Source organism: Alexandromys fortis, unplaced genomic scaffold (assembly GCF_014885135.2).
Source record: "Alexandromys fortis isolate MF-2015 unplaced genomic scaffold, M_Fortis_MF-2015_v1.1 scaffold_58, whole genome shotgun sequence".
NCBI classification, from domain to species: domain Eukaryota; kingdom Metazoa; phylum Chordata; class Mammalia; order Rodentia; family Cricetidae; genus Alexandromys; species Alexandromys fortis.
The window spans coordinates 8,174,801-8,197,093 of record NW_026067940.1 but is presented as its reverse complement, the minus strand read 5'-3'; the positions used below and the strand labels follow the sequence as shown (position 1 = coordinate 8,197,093).

Sequence of the window (22,293 nt, the reverse complement as noted above, 5' to 3'; positions counted from 1 at the left end):
GCTCAGCTCTCCTGGGTAGACGCATGATGGATGGAGGCTAGAATCTTCGCGGTAAGCGCACCTTGGGGTGCTTACAAACATCATTAGAAATGGGCTAGTCCAGGTGCGAGAATTAGCCTGTAAGGGCTAGAGTTCATGGGCCAAGCAGTTCTTTAAATGAATACAGTTTGTGTGTTGTTATTTCGGGCATGAGCTAGCCAAGCGGCTGGGGTGTTGGGGACGCAACCCCGCCGCCGCTCCTTATTTCAACAATCACTGAAGTGATTTAAAATATAATAAGGGGTGATTGCATTGCTGGGGCACTTTAGTTATGTGTGCTCCCATGCAAAGAAACACCCAATAGCATTGGTACCAGAGGCCCTTGGTCTGGTGTCCAGAGGCCTCTGTAAGAACCAGTTTATGTGCAGAGCAGATAGGGCTGTCATGCAGCCCTCTCCCTCATCTTCTGCTGCCTCCCAGGAGACATTCATGCAGTCCATAACCTTGTCTGCATATGTAAATCGCTGGCAGACCACGGGGTTCTGTTGGTAATGATCTTATTCGGTCATATTCCTCCCCGTGTGACTATCGAGGATAGCCGTGTCCACTTAAGGCATACAGCTCTGTGAGGTTTCATATTTCACATATTTCATATTTCAGGGCATCTTTATCACTTCCTCCAAAGTCACACTCTCATTAGTAAGCATTTCCTTTCTCTCTTCCCCAAACCGAGCAGCCACCAGCTAAATTCTGTGTCTCCAGATCTCCCTGCCCTAGATAGTGCTACGATGTGTGGCCCACTGCAATTGTTCAGCTTCAACCAATGGGCATGTGGGCTGTTGATTTATTAAACTAAAGATGCTCCCTGGTGTCTCACTGTCCCACTGAAAACCATTATCATAAGCATTTTTGGGGCTGGAGAGATGGCTCAGAGGTTAAGAGCATTGCCTGCTCTTCCAAAGGTCCTGAGTTCAATTCCCAGCAACCACATGGTGGCTCACAACCATCTGTAATGGGGTCTGGTGCCCTCTTCTGGCCTGCAGGCATACACACAGACAGAATATTGTATACATAATAAATAAATAAATAAATAAATAGATAAATATTTTTAAAAAATCCTTTAAAAAAAAGTGCATTTTCTCTCTCTGACATGCCGCGTCATTTCCTTTCCCTGCTGCTGTGATAATATGCCCTAACAGCAGCAATGTCAGTGAGAAAGGCTTCGTTTTCACTACAATTTTAGAGAGCAGTCTGTCAGGTGGGAGGTGCTAGCCGCAAGAGTTTGGGGAAAGCAGCCAAGTTGTATCTGTGTTTAGGAAAGAGAGAGCAATGAATTCTTGTGCACTGCTAGCTCTCTCCTTTTTCTTTAGCACAGGACCCTAGCCCAACAAATGGTCTTCTCACCTGAATTAACCTAATCTGCACCACCTCTCACTGAGTGTGGCCAGAGGCTAGTCTAATCTAGGTGAGCCTCACAGGCATGGCCAGAGGCTAGTCTAATCTAAGTGACCCTCACAGGCATGGCCAGAGGCTAGTCTAATCTAGGTGACCCTCATGGGTGTGCCTAGAGGCTTTTATCCTAAGAGGTCCCAGATCCTGTCAAGTTGACACATCAGTATTAACCCTCATACCCACCACACAGCATGCCTGAACCTAATCTACATTAAACATACTCAGAACACTGAGACAAAGTTGTCTAATACAAAGCCTACCTTGTAATAAAGTGCTGAAAATTCCATGTACACAAACGGGGCATTTTGTAGACATTATGGGATCAAAACCATAAAACACAACAACCCAGAACCCCCCTGGTAGCACAGTCATTACAGACTATCAATCATCCGCCTTCCACTCCCATGTTTGGCTGAGAGCTGCTGGTTCTCACGGGTGCTCAACATGGCCAGAGCACATTGCACTGTGTATATTGCCAGCCCAGGAAAACATCAGACTTCAAAATTCAAAGTATTGTTTCTGTGGCATGCATATCTGACAAAAATAAGTTCTGAGAATTATAGGAAAATCTGCCACGCTAGAGATCATTTATATTATAAACAATGCTGCAATGAACATTTGTGTACATTTTTTCTGTGTGAACATTTTCTTTTTCCATTTTTTCTAGGGCAACTATAGCTTGGCAAGAGACTCCTAGATCAGACAGTGACACTGCCGACATTCTTAGCAATAGTAAACTGGTTTCCAAAGTTACTCCATCATTTTACAGTCAAGAAGATTCTGATTTTTGACATTTTCCCTCAGAGCTTGTGTTTACTGTTTGTTTTTGTTTTTTGTTTGTTTGTTTGTTTGTTTGTTTGAGATATACTAGCCCTGTCTACTGTGAGCATGGTGTCTCACTGTGAGTTTGATTTAAATTCTTTTTATTCATCATCTAATCATCAGTGGTCCTGATGATATTTTCATACACTTTTATGCAGTTTGTGTAAGTCTGTTCTTTGGAGAAATGTGCATTCAAATAACTCTGCCTTTAATTTAATCCACCACCTTTTGTTGATAGCCTGTGAAGAAAAAGCTGTCCCTTTGAAGTCCTAGTAGTCCAAACTAGCCTTAAATTTCCTGTCTCCTAGCCTCTACTTCCCAGTGCTGGAATTACATGAGTCTGCCAACAGGCCCAGTTTTCCATTCATCCTTGAGAGTATCTAAACACGGGGTTTATTATTATTATTATAATGTAGTCCAACTTTTCTCTTTTTGTTGTTGCTTGTGTTTTTAGTGTCGTATATAAGAAATTGCTGTCTGGCCAAAAAGTAAAGATTCACATTGGTGTCTTCTGGTGAGAATTTCATAGTATGGCTTTTTTTGTTTGCTTTGTTTTTTGTTTTTTTTGAGGCAGGGTTTCTCTGTGTAACATCCCTGGCTGTCCTGGAACTCACTCTGTAGACCAGACTGGCCTCAAACTCACGGAGCTCTGCCTGCCTCTGTCTCCCGAATGCTTAAGTTAAAAGTCATATGCTACATGGCCCAACTGGCCTGGCTTTTAAGTTTAGGTTTAAAGTCTTTTATTTTTAAAAGCAGGGAACAATGCTAATTCTGGAAAAGGAACAGGAAGAGACACAGGGAAGACTAAAGTCTCTCCTGAGAGATGGCACAGAGGGTGACTGACTTCCTCTTAGCGGTGAGCTTATTCTCCCTCTCAAAGTTTTGTGCCCAGATGAAGAGAGAGACCTGGCAATGGTGCCAGCTCCCATCCCTCCTGTATGAGTGCAAGCTCTGTGTGTCCCTTTCCAGCCCTCTCACTTCCATGGGTAGCCAATACCATTGCCATTCCTACTCCCATGTGCAGGGACTAGACAAACCAACCAACACATTTGTGTTTTATAACCAGAAAAATGGTGCTGTACGTTTCTAAGCCACTATGCAACTTGTTTTCTTGTTAGGCATTACTATTTCCCCAGTTCTGTACTCCTCGAGGTGATAATACTCTAGCCTTCCCCCAAGATACTCTGGGTGTTCAGTAAATGACTGACCTGAGGGTATCTGAGGAAGACCGAGGAAGACTCTAGCGTTGCCGTGCTTTTTCTCCCTCTCAGAATGAAGCATCTTTGGCCACTGGCATTCCTTGCCCCTCCCTGGAACAGAATCACCTTAACATTCTTTCCTTTCAGGCAAACATTCTGCTCAAAATCAGAAGTTCCAGTGATGTGGTTGCTGGTCAGGTGGGGACATGCTCAAGAAGACACAGAGTTGGTCATTATTCTTGGAGATGCTTAATTACAGATTAAAACACTCCTTCCTCTAAGCTAATCGTCAAATGTGATAAAGTATATTTGTGCTTGGTTTTGTCTTTCCTGCCCATGAGAGGCAATGGGGAGAATGGTTCTACAGAAGTGCAAACAAGACAGTCTGCCAACGGTAGATTGTGTAAGTAGGAACATGGTGGTTGGAGCTGACTGAGCATGTGCAAGCTTTATTCTCTAAACAATACCATATAAAGAGTTTCCACAGCTCTTACATCCTGTGCTGTTATAAGTAATATAGAAAGATATAGAACTCACACAAGAGGATGTATGAGAGCCATCCATAGACACTGTTGGATGAGGAAAACCAAACACCAGAAACTCAGCTCTCACCTCAAAGGCAGTAAGAGATCATTTATTCTGGAGCCGAATAACAGCAGCCATGGCCCAGGAGCATGGTTTCCCCAACTCCATGCTTCTGTGTGGCCGTGCTTTCATGGAAGTTGTATAGTAACAGAGCCAAGAAAGTTGAAAATCAACACTTTCCAAATGTACTGGTAGAAACCGGAGTGAGTTGCTGTAAAGTAGGGCACTTCTGTTCTCGGTCTTGGATGTTGTCTGTGGATATTCTCGTCTCCTGGGCTGATGCAATCCAGTCACCTCTTAAGTTAATGTACCCCAAAAGGTTTCACACAATAATCGCAAGAACATTAAGTGAAAGACAAAAGTGGGCAAGGAATAGATACTAAGGGGCCTAAATATACTTCCCCCAAATTGTAACCAGGCTCTGGACCTATAGTACCCCAAACTCTGCGCAGTCGCTGCACTTCTCACCGGCCTCCTTAGAACATTTAATGTCTTTCGGGGGATGTTAGTCACATGATCCATTAGTATTTAATGAATCCTAACCAAACCCCAATCTATTGTGACATGGAAGAAAAGCTTCCGGTAGTGGAGAGTGCACCCAGATTAACCGGGCATACACGGTTTCCTGTCCTGTGGTCAACAACTTTTTGCTGAAGAATGAGAACTGTATCTGTCAGCTCTAGCTCAGAACACACAAAACTGGTTAGTTCTTACAATCTGAAGATAGCAATCCCTACATTAAATCAGATCTCACAAGCAGTGATCCGGGCTGTGACTTCTAGTTCTGCAATATTGGAGAATAATAACAGTATTTTACCATGCCATTAGCATTCGTACATGCAGACCCACGGGTGCGGGCTTTGTCTAGCAATCCTCCAGATTTCAGAAATCGGATTGCAGTATACAGTCTCTTTTGTGAAACCTCTAACCACGCTAAAATTAATTTTGAGGGGTCTGGAGTCTCGGCTCAGCTGTTCAAACCATTGACCGCTTTTTCAGAAGACCTGGATGCAACTCCCGGCACCCTATGGTGGCTCACAACAGTCTGCAACTCCAGTCCCAAGGGATCCAGAGCCTTTTCTGACCTCCTCAGACACCAGGCATGAGCATGGGTGCATAGACACACAGTGCACACAAAACAGTCACATACATGAAATGATTAAATAAATCTAAAAATTAGGCATTACAAACACTAGTTTAATTAAAGCAAAAAATGTTTTGGGACAGTTTATGGAGAAATAGTAACCTTAGATACCGAGTACTGTTTCTAGACATCCTTGCTCATAGTACCGCTATTATGCCAGGCACTGGCCTTATCTACATGTATTTGATGTGTTCAGGATTAGCTTGCTAGCTCTCCTAAAAGTTGTCTTAATTCTCGCCATTTTCTCAGAAAGAAAATCAAGCAACGAAGAACTTTTTAAATATAGCTCTTACATAGCACAGTCAAGATGCAAATCTGGGCTTGAAAATGTATCTATGAAAACTGAATTTGCACACGTTACAGTCAGCCAGTCCCCCATGCCGTGGGGCAGTATCCGTAGTTATGTGATAACCAAGGAACTGAAACAAGGCCTAAATTCCTTCCCTAAAGAAAAAGATAAAGAAATCACCATGTGTCTATATGAGGAAATAATAGAATGAAACACAGCAAGACGAACGAAGCTGTGTGTGACGTGAATAACCTCACAACCTAAAGAAGTCTAATACAGCGCGGAATACGCAGTGTGACCCCGTCATAAAAGCAACCTTCTTATCCTTACCTTCCGGGTCCTTCCTCTCTCACAAGTCTGACTCTGGCCAGTCTCCCAGCAGTAACTGCCACCTGCTGGTTTCCTATTTTTAATCACATCCTTGGGAGCACTATACGTTTCTATAAAGAATCGCATGAGTTTTGATTTTGTTTTTTTAAGGTAATTTTCAGTATTATATCAAGGAAATAAAGGAAAAGACAAGAGCTGGTAGAGATGGCTCAGCTTGGAAAAGTGCTTGCTGCCAGGCCTGATGATCTCAGTTCAGTCTCTGGTCCTTCTGTGTCAAAAGGAGAGAGCTGCCTCCCACAGGCTGTCCTCTAGCCTCCATACATGTGCTGTGGCATGCATGCATCCTCCATGACACACACATTAAAAAAAAAAACAATGTTGGCTGGATAGTGATGACACATGCCTTTAATCCCAGCCCTTGGGAATCAGAGGCAGGTGGATCTCTGTGAGTTTGAGGCCAGCCTTGTCTACAGAATGAGTTCCAGAATAGCCAGGGCTATACAGAGAAACTCTATTTCAAAAATAAAACAAAAACCAAATACAAAACAAAAAAAATTCAAAGGAAGGGAGAATAATGTTTAATTTTTAATACAGAGTTTAAGGATTGTGGAAATAAAAATATAAGATAATTATAATACATATAACTAAGTTTTATGCCTAAAATATAAAAAGCTTCTTTGGAAATCATTCAAAATTAGAAACATCAAGTAAAACAATGAGCAAATAAGTAGATAGAAAGAGAAGAAAAGAAAATGCTCATTTCTAGGGAATATTGCGTGAATTGGGTTCCCTGGACAACAGTTGAGATGGTTTGCCTGTGGCTTGCTTATCTGAGGCTACCATGAGGAACAGTATCCACACGGGAGGACCAGGGCTGAGCAGAAATCAACCGAGTTGGAAGTCCGTAGCATCAAACACTCCAGATATTCTAAACCAAAGTTTCTCAGTTTGTGAGTCACGACCCTGTTTGAAATAAAAGATCCCAGAAGTCAAAGAAAATTGAGTGGCTAGTATCCTCATGGCAGAGGCTCCTTCACTGTGGCACAAGAGAGTTGTGGGAGTTTAGAGACAGTTCAGGCCTTGAAGACTTAGTACATGAATCTGGAATCTGGGCTTTTAGTAAGCACGAGGCCTGTCTCATTTAAGGTGGCCTTCTCATCTTCTGGTTGATGCAAGGTTGCAAGGGTTCAGTTTAATGCACTGGGGACACCGTATAGAGACAGTTTAAACCAGTGGTTCTCAACTTTGTTAATGCTTTAATACAGTTCCTTATATTATGATGACCCCCAACCATAAAAATATTTTCATTGTTACTTCATACTGTAATTTTCCTATTGTTATTAATCTCAATGTAAATAGTTGTGTTTTCTGATAGTCTTAAGCGACCTCTGTCAAAAAAACATTTGGCCTATAGATTTTAAAGTATGTTTTAGTGTAGACAGGTGATGTATTTCTTTGAAGGCCAGATTTGTGGTTGTTTGCTCTTGACCTTGTCCCCATATGTTTTCCCTTCTTCTCACAAAATAGACTATGATTTCTTAACTTTCAATTTTATTTTTCTTACATACCAGAGAGAAACATATAATCATCACAGTTCCCATTTTTTCTTGCTTCAAAGAATAAAAAGATAAAAGAGAAAAAAAAATGTGTTTTCTGAAATGTGACTATAAATTCAGAGGAAATGTGATAAGAACTAAAACCGGTTCTGTAGGGGTAAGAAAATAGAAATTTGAGTGGATCCAGGCAGAGATAATTTATTTAAAGGTGGATATAGTTTAAGTTGTTTTTAAAGGTTAGTCTGCTAAGTCAAGAAATAGGTTTGTTTGTATTCTGGTGTACAATTGATTGGATTACCTACAGAAGTGAAAATGTAAACACAAAGTTTACATTTAAAATGCAAGGGAAGAAAAAAGGAAATCTCATAGATATTAGCTATTTCTGCCCACCTTTATTCTACTAATAATATTTACTATTTTAGATATGCTGTACTTACTTTAGATAATTTTTGAGTCAATTAAATAGATAATTTTTGAGTCAATTAAATAAAAGTCTGCATTTTTAAATGGGAGACTAACTCCAGCAGTGTGCAAACATCTCTGCAGTGGGCGTGTGCACCCCTGAAGGAGGAGAGGGCAGTGGGCATGCGCACTCGTGAAGGAGGAGAGGAAAGAAAAAGACCAGGAACCAAAGGCTTCACGCATTTCTTCTCTGCCTCAAAGACTACAGCTGGCTACATAACACTTTGAGTACATTGATAGCAGGAAGGCAGAAGTGTGCTCAGCTGTCTATTCTAAGACAATAGTAAGAAAGTGTGGGAGGTGGTATTTCAGAGAGGGCAATTTTAATTTCACTTACAAAATTATGGAATTAATTTTGGGAGTGGAGAAAATACTATTTCCTATTTAATTTCACGTTTTGAACCACTTTATAGTTATTAAGCTAAAAATAACCAGCAAGGATTTACACATATTGTGCATTTAATATGTCAATTAGCTTTCCAAAACTCTAGGAACTTATTAATAATTTAAATGTAATATGAAATGGCACTGTATATTGCACAAACTAATTATAATCATAATATATTCTGGACCATTGGATAAATAATAAAACAAGTAATAACTGACATTAAAACTTTAAAATATTAGTATTCAACTAACACCTAACTAAAAAAACAAATCTCATGTTTTTAAAATAATTATCTAATGAATGAAGGTATTCTGCAGGGACATTTGGTGCCGAGAGGGGAGTGATGTAGTCTCAGATGTTGATGACAAAATACAGAGGAAGAATTAGAAAAGCAGGTGTGTGAAAATAAAAAAAAAATCCTGCCATATAATTATTAATATTTGACCCCAAAGTCCCAGCCAGTGTGTGCTCTTTTCCCCCGAGACACTCAAAATAGCTAAAGAGAAGAGCTGCTGGCGTGTACAGAGAAAGTCTGTTCGGATTTCCTTTGTTTAAATCTGTCAGCCCTAACAGACACCTGTGATGTAACCATTTATAATGTGATATATATCTACAGACCACCAGATAAGTCAATAGTAATATTTTTCTAAATATTATTTAATAGTTTTTTATCAATTACCACCTCCTGCCCCGCCTCCCTCTCGCATCAGTGACGAGTGAGCAGATGGTTGAATGTGTCCTCCTTCTCTTCTTAGTTCTACCGGCAGGATTTTCTTTTTTTTTTTTTTTTTTTTTTTTTTTTNTTTCGGTTCCTGTCCTGGAACTAGCTCTTCTAGACCAGGCTGGCCTCGAACTCACAGAGATTCGCCTGCCTCTGCCTCCCGAGTGCTGGTGGTGGTGGCGCACGCCTTTATTACCGACAGGTTTTTTTAAAATCCCTTTCCTATTGCTCATTTTTATTCTCTGAATTCTATCTATTGTGAGTCATGAAGACGAGTTGAGCGTTGTCCTACTTAAGACGTCTAAACGGTGAGACGAGGAAAGGGAATACTATTCCGAGACTCCAGAGGCCCCGACAGAGCTCATGAATAACACCCGCACCTGGAGCCAAGTGGCCATCAAAGGTGTCCGGTGCGTTGTTGAATTATTAATAGATTAAGTTGTTTTTCAAGTGGGTTCAGCAAACGTTGGATTTGTGAGAACAGGGGGCAGGCGGAATCAGCATATGCCAGTTTGTAAGGAGAGGGGGCTCACTCTGAAAACTGGGAGGGAATTGTGTCAGCGGCAATAGGAGGGACAACCAGGGACCTGACAGGAAGGACGACAGCTGTATAGAGAGAGAGTGGTGAGCTACGACATGTCAGCTGACAGTTGACTCTAGAAAAGGTCTTCTGCACTCAGCTCCTACATCTGTGGTCCACCCTGAAGTTCCCTGCGAACACCTCCATGAGAGCGGTCCCCTTCCCTGCAGCAAGCTTTGCTGCTTCTGGGAGTCAGTGCGGCTGGAGTGAGCAAGTGGATACACGCCCCAGGTTCTCACCAGGAGGAGGTTAGCTCAGAGTCACGGTCCACAGGTCCTCAGAAAGCTGTAGGCCTGATTGGGTCGCTGGGAGCCACGGCAACAGCACCCTCACTAACGGTCTCTCTTTGGTTCTCTTTCTTTTCCTGTATAACCATCCCCTCCCAGCACTGACCAGAACCACCTAAGTAAATCAGCTGTCACGTATGCTTGTATCTGAGGAAAACCAGAAACGGTCATCCAAGAAAGACATTCCAAGTCGCCTCTTAGCATCGGGCAGTGGCTTTTATGACGGCAGACAGGCGTTTTCCGAGCCACATGTACCCCTCCAGCAGCTCAGGCACGTCTGTCTCATCTAAGGCCCACTGGAAATGTGCTGTGTATTATGGCCTCCTTGCAGGGTGTTTGGAGAAAGTCAACGAAAAGACTCATGCTCTCCACAGAGTTCCATTGGGAAGAGACAACAGGAGACGCTGGGACAAGAATGAGGAAGACTTAGGGGGAGCAGGTGCTGGTGCCTGGAAATCTGTGATGCCCCAGAGAGCTCCGATACAAAGGATGGTGACACAGGGCTTCTCCTCCGGTGTTTGGGAAGTGGCTCCAGCCATGTTAGTTCAATATCAAGGAACATGGTGATCAAAGCAGATGGAAGACTGGAGAAGATGAAGGTGGCTGATGTGGTCTTCATAGTCATCAGTTCCTTGAACTTTCTTCTCCCGGGGTGGAGTAAGGTGAGAGAGATTAGGTGAGTCCCCTTCAGCGAGGTTAATGACTGATGTGAGGCCCGAATGAAAGAGGCACTCAGTGGGTAGGCTGGACTGGGCTAATTGGGGGTGGGGGATGGGGCGTGCTGACAGTTACCCTGAACTCCAAGGACCTGGATGATGTCCACGTGTGAGGCTGAGAGAGAGGCAGTCCAGGGACCCAACAGTGTGAGCGCACTGAAATGAAATTTGTTGCACATATTTTAAATAAATGTATTGATTTTATATCATAGCAAACGAATACAAGAGCAACATTGATTTTTTTTTAATTGAAAAAGAATGTGCCTGTTATATTTAGAATAGCAGATTTACGGGCCACAAGATCATTAATTATTTCATACACTTAAAACATCATGCTTGAATGAATTATTCTAACAGATATTTATTATCATGAGCATTGGTGCCAGAGTGACAAAAGGTGCCGCACTCAAGCAGTCTGTTGCGGCAGTGAAGTCAGAAAGACAGTGAGGCACTTCTTCCTCCGTCCTGAGGAAGCCGCCATCATCCCTCCAGGACGGTTTGTTTTGCCTTGGTTATCTGTAGCTCTAACAGTTCAATCTCCCGAGACAGCTTGTAAACCTCCAGGGCCATTTTCACATCATTTGGATTTGCCAGACATCGCATCAGCTTCTTGCCTGCGAACACAGGCTCGCAGTCTTTCTCCTGAAAGAGAGGTGGGTTTGCGGGAGCAGTGAGTGGCTTCGGATGAGCTTCAAGAAAGAGAGCAGCATGACATTACATGGTCTAGAAAGAGCAGAAGGCGGTACTCCTAGATCTACGGAACTCCACTTTTACGGGATTCGGTATCTCACGTCCTCAAATGAAAGTAGGAAAAGGTGCTCTACCAGCTTATCAAAAGTCTTCGAGGAAAAAACAGTTTCTCTGAATGACTTCGGAATGATTCACAACAGGTCAGAGGTCAGCATTGTTGGCTGGGAACACCGTGTTAGTGTTTGATAATACAGGACTTCTTGATTTGTGTCACTTACCTGCTCACACTTGGGCATCTCTGGGTACCAGGTTCCATTCTCTAAACAAGTGATATTTTGGGACCCAAGCAAGGCAAAGCCAGGGTAACACTGGATGGTGGCATTTTCAGATTCAACATACTGGTCTTTTTTGGCAGACAGCATTCCATTTGTTATCTCTGGTTTCTGGCATAGAGCTATAAGGAAAGCATGTTTTAGTTAACTGTGATCTGAGAGGAAAGACATAATAGTCTGCAGGAAAGAGAATGAGCTGAACTTGCATGGAACTTATTCCACATTCCATTTGTTTTGTTAGCAAAATATTGATGAGCATTTTTGTTGTTGAGCATAACAGTCTATGTATACAGTATGACTCATGATCCTCCTGCTATGTGACTCTATTGTTTTCCTGTTTTATGAAGAAGAAAACTCAGATACGGAGAAGGTAGGAAGTTTTTCCATGGCTATAATTGTTTAAATAACATGACAGGGTAGTTATAAAAGTGTCTATGATCCCAGATCCTCTCTTGACACGTTAACTCTTACTGTAAATAGTTCTGTAAGATTCTCATCATGAAGTTTTGATATTCTTCTGTGAGCAGTTATGTCAAATAAATTTTGCACTACCGTGACTATAATTATACTAATATCACAGGAACATAAAATAAGACTTAATCCTGACTCCTCTTGCTCCCTAACTGGCGCTGTGTTTTCTCAACACACCACATCTACATCATGGTGGGTGATACCTTGGTAGAAGTTTGATGGCAAAACCTGTCACCCTAATGTTTGAAATTAGCCCAACAGAGACTGTGCTCATGCCTGAACAAGTTTTGTTGAATGTTTTTTACAGGCTCACAAGTGTAATTGTAAAATGTTTTGCTTCTATAATATTTCTTAAAATATATATAAGAAACTGAGACTGTGAACTGCCTCAAGAAGACTTATGGGTGTGACTGTGAGGAGGAAGTAGAAGAAAGTGTGTTTCTTTATGATTTGTGTGGAATAGCATCTGCTTATATTAGTTATTTAAAATAAAATCGGCTCTGCCAGAGACCACGCCCACTGCAAGAAGTCTGGGTAAGCTGCCCTCCTCCCAGCTCCCCACTATATCAGCATCCCCCACCCTATCCCCAGTCCAGCACCCTCCTAGCCTCCTTGCCACAGCCTCCAACTGGAGCAGAGGCTCCCTGCTCTACCAGAGACAACATTTGCTTCCCGAAGTCCAGACCCCAACTCCAGAGAGGAAACAGACCTTAACATAAAACAAAATGCACTGAACCTGACAGAAGAGAGAATGGGGAATATCCTTGTACACACTGGCATAGGAGACAACTTCCAAGAACAACAATCTAGGAATGGAACCTCATTACACTGAAAAGCTCTGTAAGGCAAAGGACACTGTAAACAGGACAAAACAGCAGACTACAGAATGGGGAAAGATTTTTACCAACCCCACATATGGGAGAGGACTATTATCTAAAAGGTATAAAGAACTCAAGAAACTACACATTGACAAACCTAATAATCCAATTAAAAATGGGTTTCGGCACTAAACAGAGAATCCTTTCCTTTTTTAATACAACTTTGAGGAAGCCATCAGCCCTGCCGGCTGCTGGTCTTCCAATGTGGCTTAAACAGACAATTCTTAACAGAAGAATCTCAAGTGACTGAGGAAACACTGAAAGCAATGTTCAACATCCTTAGCCATAAGAGAAATGCAAATCAAAACTACTTTAAGATTCTATCTTATACCTGTCAGAGTAGCTGGGATCAACAATACAACTGACAGCTCATGCAGGTGAGGATGTGAAGCCAGGGGAACACTTCTCCATGGCTGGTGGGAGTCAAAATTTATACACTCACTATGGAAACCACTGTGGTAGTTCTTCAGAAAACTGCTAATCAATCTACCCTCAAGACTCAGTTATATCACTCTTAGGTATATACCCAGAGGCTGCTCTATCCTACCACAAAGATACTTGCTCAATTATGGTCATGGAAACGTTATTCATAATAGCCAGAAACTGGAAACAACCTATATGTCCCTCAACAGAAAAAAATGGATAAACAAAATATGACACATTTACACAATGGGGAGCAGGTGATGTGGAAACCTAGTCCAGTAGAAACTCATGATTCTTTGGGGGTAAACTTAATGAGGACTCCTCACAAAGGAGGAGTCAGAGCCTGAACCAGCCATCCTCTGTAACCAGGCAAGGCTTCCAGAGGTGGGATGGGGACACTGACCTGATGTGGGATGTTCTTCTATATATGTGTTGCTTTTATTGGTTGATGAATAAAGCTGTTTAGGCCAATGGCTCAGCAGAGTAAAAGCCAGACAGGAAATCTGAACAGAAATATAAGGAGAGAGTAGGCAGAGTCATGCAGATATTAGCCAGCCGCCAAAAAAATAAGACATGTAGAAAATTGAGGTAATGCCACAGTCACGTGGTAATACATAGACTAATAGAAATGGGTTAGTTTAAGACATAAGAGCTAGCTAGAAATATGCCTGAGTCATCGGCCAAACAGAAAAATATAGTTTTGATATGATTATTCTGGTCTGGCAGCCAAGAAATGAACGTATAGTCTTTGTTTACAAATGGTGCCTCTTTGAGACTGGATGTTTGAAGGACCAGGCAGGACAGAACTTCCGTTTACCCAACCCATACTTCAACTTATACTCTATCCTGCCTGCAAGTTGTACTGGGACAATGTGGGCACAGAACTCGTGGTGATGGCCAACCAACGACTGGTCTAACTTGAGTTCCACACCACAAGAAGGTGCTTATGCCCAACACTGCCTGGATGACCAGGAAATGGAGACTAGCTTGTCCAGAGACATATGATAGGAAACAAATAATCAATAAAATGATTCCTAAACTATCCTTATATGCTCATTGATTGGTGCCTGACCCAATAGTCATCAAAAAGGCTCTTGCTGGTAACTGGTAGAGGCAGATGCAGAGACCCACAGCCAAACATTAGGTGAAGAGAGAGCCCAAATTGAAAATCTTCATTGCATTTGTCCCCTTGTAACTCCAGGAACCCTATGAAAGAGGGGGAGAAAGAAATGTAGGAGCCACAGGGTTCAAGGGATACCAGGAGAACAAGGCCCACAGAATCTACTAAGCAGGACTCGTAGGTGCTCACAGAGACTGAAGAACCAATCAGGGAGCCTGAATAGGTTTGCACTAGGTCCTCTGCACATACGTTATCGTTTTTAGCTTGATATTTTTGTGGGGCCGCTAACAGTGGGAATTGAGGTATCTCTGTCTCTTGTCTGTTCTTGAGACCTTTTTCCTTTTACTGAGTTGCCTCGCCCAATCTTGATATGAGAGTTTATGCCTACTCTTATCCAATCTTGTTATGCCAAGTTCGGTGGACATTCCTGGGAGGTCTGCTCTTTTCAGAAGGAAAACAGAAGAAGAATGGATGGCAGAGAGGAGAGGTAGGATGGGGACATGGGAAGGATGGGGAGGGGAAAACAGGTTGGTGTGTATTGAAACAAGAAAGAAAGAGAGAGAGAGAGAGAGAGAGAGAGAGAGAGAGAGGAGAGAGAGAGGAGAGAAAGAAAGAAAATCATATAGTTACAAGGAAAAAATAATCAAATGTTTTATATTTCATCTGTCAGGGAATAACTTTGCTCTCATTCCTGACGATAATTCTACCCATGCGGTCGTGAGGTGGGCAGGAGGAGGAAGTTACCTTTACACTGTGGAGCTGCTGGTGTCCATTGTGAATTCCAACAGTAGATGTCTGCCTCTCCAACCAGTCTGTATCCTTTATCACATTCATATGTAGCCTTAGGTTGGAATCCTCTCAAGTAGCCAGTAGATTTTGTATAACGTCCATGGGCGATGTTTGGAGGAACATTGCAATCTTCATGATAAAACATTGCATCTTTCATGAGAAAAGATGAGCTTGCAAAATGTGTCAAATAGCACTTTCCAGGATTTGTGCATCCTGGATGCTCCATTCTATCCTCCCTTTCCCCTGCCTATAAGATCCCTGGCCCAAAGCCACACTCTTGAATGACCTTCCTGGAAGGCTCAGGTTCAGGAACCTGGAAGTCTCAGCTACCCTCTGATATAATTTGGATGATGAATTTCCTTGAGTGACCTATAAGTTAAATAAAGGCTTAGTTCCCATACGGCACTATTGGAAGGTGCTGGGAACTTTACAAGGGCCCTGCCTCATGGGAGGATCTTAGGTCACTAGGAGCTTTCTCTTTATGGAGACTGTGTAACTCCAGTCCTCTCGTCTATTTCTTCCCTCTGCTTCATGCTTGGGCAAATAGTTTTGTTCCAACTTACACTCCAGCCATGATCTATCACCTTTACACAAGTCCAAAGCAATGGACTAAGCCTCTAAAACTGTAAGCAAGCCCTCATTGGCTGTTTTCTTTTATGGGATTTGTTATGGTCGTGGTGTCTCTTCACAGCAATAGAAGAGTGACTAAGGCGACAGGGTTTCTCTGTGTAACAGTCCTAGTCCTGGCTCTTCTGGAACTCATTTTGTAGACCAGGCTGTTTTCAAACTCAACAGAGATTCACCTGCCTCTGCCCAAGTGCTGGGATTAAAAGGCGTGAGCCACCACCACCTGGTGCAACACTCTTAGGTAAATATGTTGAAATGGTCATTCTCCTCATATTTCTATTAAATTCTCCAGCTTCCTGAGTCTAAAGTTAGGATTTTGGAGACCTCAGTCTTCTCTGAAGAACGACAGCTGAGCCCTGTCACAGCCTCTTTACCACACGTGATATATTTACTATAAAAGATTACTTCAGCTTTGAGCACATAAAATCACTGATTTAGCAAAGTTCTGTTTTTCCCATCCTTATCAGAAAAGAGGTTATGAACAGCATTTGTGTACTTGGGAAAGCCAAGAGCACACATTTCCAGCTTGGGTCTCGGGCTATGATTATTCTCCTGTCTGTTCTAGTAGGGCAACTGTTCTCTCCACAGAGATCACCTAAAACCACCTGCACAGCAGACATTTACATTATGACTCATAGCAGTAGAAAATTACAGCTAGGAAGCAGCAACAGAAATAGTTGTATGATTGGGGGTCACCGCAGCATGAGGAACTATATTAAGGGGTCACAGCATTAGGAAGGTTGAGAATCACTACAGCAGAGCCAAAAGATATCTTGACAATCCATAGCACATTACACTGATCCAATATATTAATGGCATCCCGTCAGTTCTAGTGATGAGCATGAAGTTGTTACCATGATGATACTCAATGCACAGAATATGAATAGTCCAAAACTTGCCACACTTACAAGTTTTTTGTTTGTTTGTTTGTTTTTTTTTTTTTTACTTTCAAGGTTCAGTAGCTGTTAGGACATCCACTGAAGTCAAGGTCACACGACTGTCACTTGCTCATCCTCCTATAAGAAAGAGTCTGAGCACCAAGAAGTTCTTTTTTTTTTTTTTTTTTTTTTTTTTGAGTTTTTCGGGACAGGATTTCTCTGCAGCTTAGGAGCATGTCCTGGAACTAGCTCTTGTAGACCAGGGTGGCCTCGAACTCACAGAGATCTGCCTGTCTCTGCCTCCCAAGTGCTGGGACTAAAGGCGTGAGCCACCACTGCCAGGCTCACCAAGTAGTTCTTTCCAGAATCTAGAGGCAGCATGCTCAACACTTGGGAATATTGCCCTACCCCCTAATCTAGGTGACAAAGGAAACTGCCAGGTTTGAGTGGTGTTCCTGTTTGGAGAGAAATGTTTAGAAGATCTGGATGAGCCTATAGTGAAGTCATGCTGATGCTAGTCTATAGGATTGGACTTCGTGTGTTGAAGCTGGCTATTATAGGGCAATCTTCAAATGCTGGTGGGACTTTACATCACAGACTACTGAGATCCTAAAGAAAGGATGTGCACTGTAGATGACAATTCCATGCTGATTGAAACACAACCCCTGGCATTTTTCCATTTTACTTAGTCCTTAGACAAAGCTCCTGACCTTGGATCAGGTGACCAAATAGCCATTTGTCATGAGTGAGATCTGTCAAATGTACAAAGTTATAAAGCCAGACAAGTATAAGAATCCATTATAAAATAGAAATGAAACATCCGGGATCAAACACTTCTGAAAACGCACCCCAGAAAGTTCAGTCCCTACTGCTATATGGGCGCCTTAGCTCACACTTCTGGCTATAGGATCCTGCACTCTAACTCAGCATCGGGGCTAGAAAAGGTCCCAGCATCTCTCATAGATGGGCATTTTGTTATGTGTGTACAAGTTGAAATGAATGGGGGTTACATTAAACCCATTCAGGGTCATCTCAGAAGACAACATTAAAGGGGAGCCTTCCTAATAAGACAAGCTATAGGTGGCACACCTGAAAAAAGAGGCCTGAGAGCAGACTAGATTGGGATTATTGAGATAGAATGAAGAGTTTCTCTGGCTAGATAACTCTAAGGAGAAAGACTGGAACACTGGGCACAAGAGACCTAGCAATGAAGTAAACAAAATAGGTAAGTAGAAACACAGAAGTGGGCAGGAGGGTTGAAGGTTTTGTGTGTGTTAATAGCAATACATCCCCTATAGAAGAGGCACTAAAGGACAGAGTAGATATCTGCCAGTTAAAGCTGGACATTCCTGTCACTGTCGTTTTACCCACTGGTGAACTCAAATGAGTAGAATCAGGGAGTGGGAAGAACAGTTTCCATGGTGGTTGAGTGGAACTCATGCAGGCACCAACAATGTAGACTCCCATTCACCAAGGGCAGTCACCTGGTGTGGGAAGGCCTTCTGTCTATGTGTTGCTTTTATTGGTTAATGAATAAAGAAACTGCTTTGGCCTATTGATAGGGCAGAACTTAGGTAGGCAGGGAAAACTGAACTGAATGCTGGGAGAAGGAAGGTGGAGAGAGGGACGCCATGGAGCCGCTGCCAGAGTCACTGCCATGTGGCAATATACAGATTAATTGATATGGGTTTAATTAAGATGTAAGAGTTAGCCAACAAGAAGCCAGAGCTAATGGGCCAAGCAGTGATTTAATTAATGCAGTTTCTGTGTCATTATTTCCAGTCTAAGCTAGCCAGGTGGCCAGCGACCAACAAGCAGTCCTCCGTGCAACAGTCACCATTATTGGCTTTCCAACATTCCATCAATAATGTCCTCCATATGACACTAGAACCTAAGTAATCAAAAAGCCACAGTAGCAAGTTGTCTTTCTCAGACCCTTCCTACCCTGGAAGACTGTGATTTATTTTGATAGACAAATATTGCAGGCATGAGTTTGCCTTCCTTCACTGCTCAGCCTCAAACTGTGCTTCCCTTAAGGACTGTAATGTAGAATGGTTAAATGATTAGAAGATGAGAGGGTTAAGGACATGCAACCCAAAAATATGATTGCTACATTGATCGTTTAGAGATGAAGGCAACTTGAGAAACTAGCTGCAGAAAGGACTATCTAAATTGCCGTTTCCCCACCTCTGGCGAGTCATAAAACTTGCCTTAAGGAAGTCACCTTCCTTGTGCCGGCACAGGAAGATGACAGCAGAGAGTGGCGACGGTTGCAGCTGCAGTGTCCCTTTACACTAAGTTCTCGAGAAGAACCCTCCTAATCCGTTACTCCAAAGCCCACGCAGACCTCCCAGATCCCAGAAGCGGTGATGCCTGCTAGATGCCTGTTCTCCTAAAGCAGAACAAAACCTGGCATCTCTGCTTTCCTTCTTAAAAGGCATCTCCTTTGTTTGAACAGCTCTTGGTCGTTTCTGCATGAGTGTCACATGCCGCCCTTTGAAAACCAAGCGTCTCCCTCACAAAGCACTGGATTTGAAGTTCTGGCTTCCAGTAAAACAGTGTTCAAATGCTGCTTTAAGGAAGCGACTGGATCATGAGGGTTCTGGCTCCTTCAAGAGGTTAACTCATTTATTGAGTCATAATTTGATGGCATTGGGGTGAATAAACAGAAAGGCTGGAAACTAGGGCCTAGTTGTCAGAGGTGGACACTGTGGTCAAGTCTTTGAAGTATGTGTCTTGTTCCCTTTCCCTTGCTTCTGCTTTCGGGTCACTATGAAGTGTTCAGTGCTGCCCCACCATGACATTCCATTACAACTTCAGCATAGACGCAAAATAATCGAGACAGCGGTCTTAATTAGGGCTTCTATAGCTGTGATGAAACGCCATGACCAAAAAGCAAGTTGGGGAGGAAAGGATTTATTTGGCGTACACTTCCACATTGCTGTTCATCACTGAAGGAAGTCAGGATAGGAACTCCAGCAGGGCAGGTACTGGAGGCAGGAGCTGGTGCAGAGGCCGTGGAGGGGAGCTGCTCATTGATTTGTTTCCCATGGCTTGCTCAGCCTGCTTCCTTACAGAACTCAGGACCACCAGCCCAGGAGTGGCATCACTCACAATGCACTGGGTCCTCCTGCATCAATCACTAATTGAAAGAAAATGCCTTACAGCTGAGTCTCATGGAGGCATTTCCTTAACTGGGGCTCCTTCCTCTCTGATGACTTGTGTTAAGTCTGACAGCTTATGTCAAACTGACACTCTAACCCAGCTACTGCACCACCCAAACTAAGCACAACTGTGGCCAAAATAAATATTCCCTTCTTTAAGCTGTTTCTCTCAGTTACTTGTCTAGCAATAGTTAAAATGTTAATCATTTAAGTGCTTGCCTAAGCCAGGCGGTAGTGGCACATGCCTTTGTTCCCAACACTCTGGGAGCAAAATAGAAGGGAAAATCAGCAAAATAAATAAGACAAACAGCAGTATAAAAAGTCAGCAACGTGGAAATAAATTCGGCAAATAAGCTGAGAGTTTTGTGAAAAATAGAAATATAAATGAAAAACTCCATGAATTAAAGAAAAAATATAGTGAAAGCATCACCAACTCCTGCTTGACAAGCAGAAGGAAGGGAAGCAGGGAGAAAGGACGAGGTTGATGGAATATCACATACAAACATCAACGAGAAGAAAAGTAAATCACCGTGATAACAGCATCCAAGAACTCGGGGATGTGAGCAAGGGAACAAACCTAAGACTCCATGGGAGACAGCCGGTAAAGGCATAAAGAATCTATTCAATGAAGTTAAAAAAAAAAACAGTTCCCAGATGGTGGTGGCACACGCCTTTAATCCCAGCACTCGGGAGGCAGAGGCAGGCAGATCTCTGTGAGTTCAAGGCCAGCCTGGTCTATAAGAGCTAGTTCCAGGATAGCTAGGGCTGTTATGTTGAGAAACCCAGCCTTAAAATCAAACAAACAAGCAAAAAGTTCCCAGATCTAAAGAAAGAATATACATTAGAACCCAAGAGGCATTTAGAAAGAAGTAGATATTCAAACATAAGATGCAGCCCTTTTATTGCATACTATACTCATGATATGATATATCAAGCAAAGAAATAATATTAGAAGCTGGAAGGGAGCAATGCCAACATACCTACAACAAAAGAAGCATCAGGAAAGTATCAGGTCTTTTTTTCACTCATTCAAGTCTAAGTCAGGAAACCATGGAATGTCGTATTTCAAGCCCTGTAACCAGCACCTAACAACCACAATGTCCATCACCAGTAAAGCCACTATTTTCGTTATGTCTCTTGCTGCTGCAATAAAACACCCTGACAAAAGCAACTCAGGGTGGGTGTTTTAGGGTTTCTATTGCTGTGAAGAGACATCATGGCCACAGCAACTCTTATAAAGAAAACATTTCATTGGGGCTGGCTTACAGTTTCAGAGGCTCAGTCCATTTATTGTCATGTCAGGGAGCATGGTATCATGCAGGCAGATGTACTGGAGGAGTAGCTGAAAGCCAACAGGAAATGGACTGAAACGCTGGGCGGTGTCCTGAGCATAGGAAACTCAAAGCCCACCCCCACAGTGACACACTTCTTCCAATAAAGCTGTGCCTCCTGATAGTGCCACTCCCTATGAGATTATGGGAGTCAGTTAATTCAAACTACCAGACTGGGACTATTTTCGCTCACCGTTCCAGTTCCATCATTGTGCAGATGTAAGCAGCAGGAACTTGAAGCTGCTAGCCACATGATGGCCATCATCAGGAAGGAGAGGGACGTTAACACACACACATGCACACTCAACTTATTCTCACCTTTCCATCAGTCCAGGGTCTCCCACCTCAATTAGTGTGTTTAAAATAGTTCCACCCCCACCTCCACCCCGACATGTACACCTACAGGTTTACTAAGTCCGTGCTGAGATTCTCCTCGCAGGTGATTCTAGCTGACAATTAAAACTGACCATAACAGCTAGCTTTTGAAACTAACAGAAAACTAAGGCCATTTCAAGTTAAGCACAAACTAAGCAGTTAGTACCACCAAGCTACTACTGCAGACGACAGGCAAAGGAATACTATACTGAGGAAGAGGACATTTTCAATGACAAGAGCACAAAAATAATAAACACCATGAGAGAATAACTGAACACACGAGAGCTAGGAAGGAATTCATCATGTCCAACAGAGTAAACAAACCCCTAAAACAAATCGAGGGGAAAATAAAGAGCAAACACTAACTCAACAATCCAGAAGAAAACAACAATCATTGCAGGAAGTGGTAACTGTCTCTCAATAAGATTCCATGTAAATGTTCTCCAATCATCAACAAAAAGACGGACCCTGGCTGACTGATTGCAAAAATGAGATGCGACTTTCTGTGGTGTCCAAGAAACATTCACTGGTTTTATCCCATGCTTTTTCAGTCCCAGTCCAGCTGGCCTTGGTGAGCTCCCAATAGATCAGCCCCACTGTCTCAGTGGGCGGGTGCACCCCTCGCAGTCCTGACATCCTTGCTCATGTTCTCCCTCCTTCTGCTCCTCAATTGGAACCTTGGGAGCTCAGTCTTAGACCTAGATG

The 22,293-nt window shown here is 42.7% G+C and overlaps 1 protein-coding gene across 7 annotated transcripts in view; it reads right to left on the bottom strand.

The window, feature by feature from the left end:
• Positions 1 to 10,851: 10,851 nt before the first annotated feature.
• The window catches only part of C4bpa (complement component 4 binding protein alpha), a 34,737-nt gene continuing 23,295 nt past the window's right edge, over positions 10,852 to 22,293 (bottom strand). For 5 of the 7 annotated variants that reach the window (XM_050147649.1, XM_050147653.1, XM_050147651.1 and 2 more), the window contains 3 exons: positions 15,169 to 15,363; positions 11,479 to 11,654; positions 10,852 to 11,152 (listed from right to left, as the gene is read on the bottom strand). In XM_050147649.1, the coding sequence (XP_050003606.1) occupies positions 10,991 to 11,152; positions 11,479 to 11,654; positions 15,169 to 15,363 (533 nt within the window). In that variant the 3' untranslated portion in view covers positions 10,852 to 10,990. The remainder of the gene's footprint in view (positions 11,153 to 11,478; positions 11,655 to 15,168; positions 15,364 to 22,293) is intronic. The other 2 variants (XM_050147650.1, XM_050147652.1) reach the window with 2 other exon arrangements.